We start from the raw sequence: 2117 nt of genomic DNA, 5'->3' as shown, positions 1-2117 counted from the left end.
ATTAGATAACTCAAATATTAAGAACCGCATCTAAAAGATCAAATATTACCTAATCAATTCTCACCCCTACATTTATAAATTAAATTGTATTATGATTATAAGAATTGTATTAACTTCCTAAATTTAAAAAGAAAGTATACGAAAAATAAATTCTAAGGTTTGTAGAATGTTCTGGTGTGTTTTTACTTGTTTCAATTTTTAACGACTATTTATGATTATGTTAAAACAATTTTAAAAATTTTATTTTGTATGAATGTCGTTAATTTTTACCTTTGTTTTATAGTTACAACGGTTAATGTTAATTTTAATAACACAATTTTTTTTCATATCAATCGAATTATGAATAAAATATTAAAATATTTTTATTTGTTTTTTAAATTTTAATAATTTTTTTTAATTAAATGCGAACAAGAATGACAACCCGACCCCGATTAAATTCAAAGCGCGTCTAGATGAAATCAAATAATAAAAACTCTTAAAATAAAAAAAAATAAAAAAGAATAGTAGCAAATAAATCATTTTAATTTAGGTAAAGATAGACAGTTTATTAACTTAAATCATTTCAACTACCAAAGGACCATGTGAAGCACAAAAGCAACATAGTTTATTAGAAAATGGCACAGATCAGATCATAGAGCCTTGAGAATATCCTCAGCACTTGAAACAGTGAATTCACCACCGGATTCAATGTTTGCAGCCTTCACTTTCAGATCTTCAACAAGCAGCGCAAACCTGCGGGAGCGCACACCGAGCCCTTTCTCAGTGAGGTCCAGCTCGAGGCCAAGGGCATGGGTGTAGGTTCCTGAACCATCGGCAAGGAACTTCACATCCTTGTTTTCAGGATATGTCTTGGCCCAAGCTTTCATCACAAATGGGTCATTCACTGTAGTTTGAAAACTTAATAATTAATTTATTAATTCCTCACTAGTATGAAATTGCAAGACAATAATATAATTTACAAAGTAAAGTACCGCTGATGCACAAGATTTCATCAACACCCTTTGACTTGAGCGCTTCTGCTTGCTCGATGAAACCAGGCACATGCTTCATGCTGCCAAGAAATATGAATGAATTAATTAATTAGCATACCACAGATGGATAAGAGCACAACAAAAACAGACGACATATTCTTCTATTTATTTAGAAAATTCATAATAATCTGTCCACTCCCTCCGCATCCACCCAAGTTTCAACAAAAATGAACCAATAATTAGCAATGATCAACTAGAATTCATATCCATGGTAGCAAAAATGCAGAGCTAGACTAACTTAGAGATCTAAGCTTCTGATATAGATAGATGTGTTTTGTAAGTCAAATTCATCGCATTCAAAATGTTACGTCACAAGGACAGAACAATGTACAAGGCTACCAGGCCGAGTAGGCAAAAATATATTTTATATGTAAGGTAACAATAATGGGTAAATATTGTTCGTTATTAACAGTTTTTCGTTGGTAAAAAATTTAAAGACAGTAAACTAAGTTTATTTTGTTTGTTTGCATAATATTATTATATTTTATGAATAAATTTTGAGAAAACAATTTAGTCTAGATAGATTTGAAATTTTAGTTCCGCCTTTATGCCAGCTCCAAAATTCAATGAATTGCGTGCGTATGATTTTACCTGCAGGTAGGGGTGAAAGCACCGGGAACGGCAAAGATGATGATTTTCTTGCCGGAGGCGAGGGAATGGATGGAGATCTCTTGGAGCTGATCGTTCTCGTCGAAGTAAGCGAGTGTACCATCAGGAATTGATTCGTCGACCGTTATTGGAGCCATATCTTTGTTTGTCTATTGTCTACACCTTACAAATTGCTTAATATAATAATATGCCTCATTTCATCTTTATATATATAGGTGAGTATGTGTTACACTCTTAATTTACTTGTTTATTTTATTTTACAAATTGTTTTGGACATTTTTTAAATCTTTATTTGTTTGTTAATTTTAATTATATAAAATATTGCATGAATCTGTAAAAAATATTGAATTATGTAAATATTTTCATAAAGTTATAAATCTCTATACATTTATTAGAAAATTTACACAATTTAAAAGGGATTTTGTAAATTAATGTATGATCGCCTATAATGATTTAATTTTCCAAATTTACAAAGAT

General features: G+C 30.5%; 1 protein-coding gene across 1 annotated transcript; it reads right to left on the bottom strand.

Annotated features, from left to right (window-relative positions):
* Positions 1–609: 609 nt before the first annotated feature.
* Positions 610–1777, bottom strand: LOC124940311 (peroxiredoxin-2B-like). Its single transcript, XM_047480820.1, has 3 exons — positions 1623–1777; positions 972–1051; positions 610–883 (listed from the first exon to the last, which is right to left on the bottom strand). Exons 1-3 carry the CDS (start codon positions 1775–1777, stop codon positions 630–632), a joined length of 489 nt encoding a protein of 162 aa, XP_047336776.1. The 3' UTR covers positions 610–629.
* Between the last annotated feature and the right edge of the window lie 340 nt (positions 1778–2117).

This window comes from Impatiens glandulifera, chromosome 5 (assembly GCF_907164915.1).
Source record: "Impatiens glandulifera chromosome 5, dImpGla2.1, whole genome shotgun sequence".
In the NCBI taxonomy this organism is placed as follows: Eukaryota; Viridiplantae; Streptophyta; class Magnoliopsida; order Ericales; family Balsaminaceae; genus Impatiens; species Impatiens glandulifera.
Note: the sequence above shows the minus strand (reverse complement) of the source record. Positions and strands in the feature narration are given on the sequence as shown.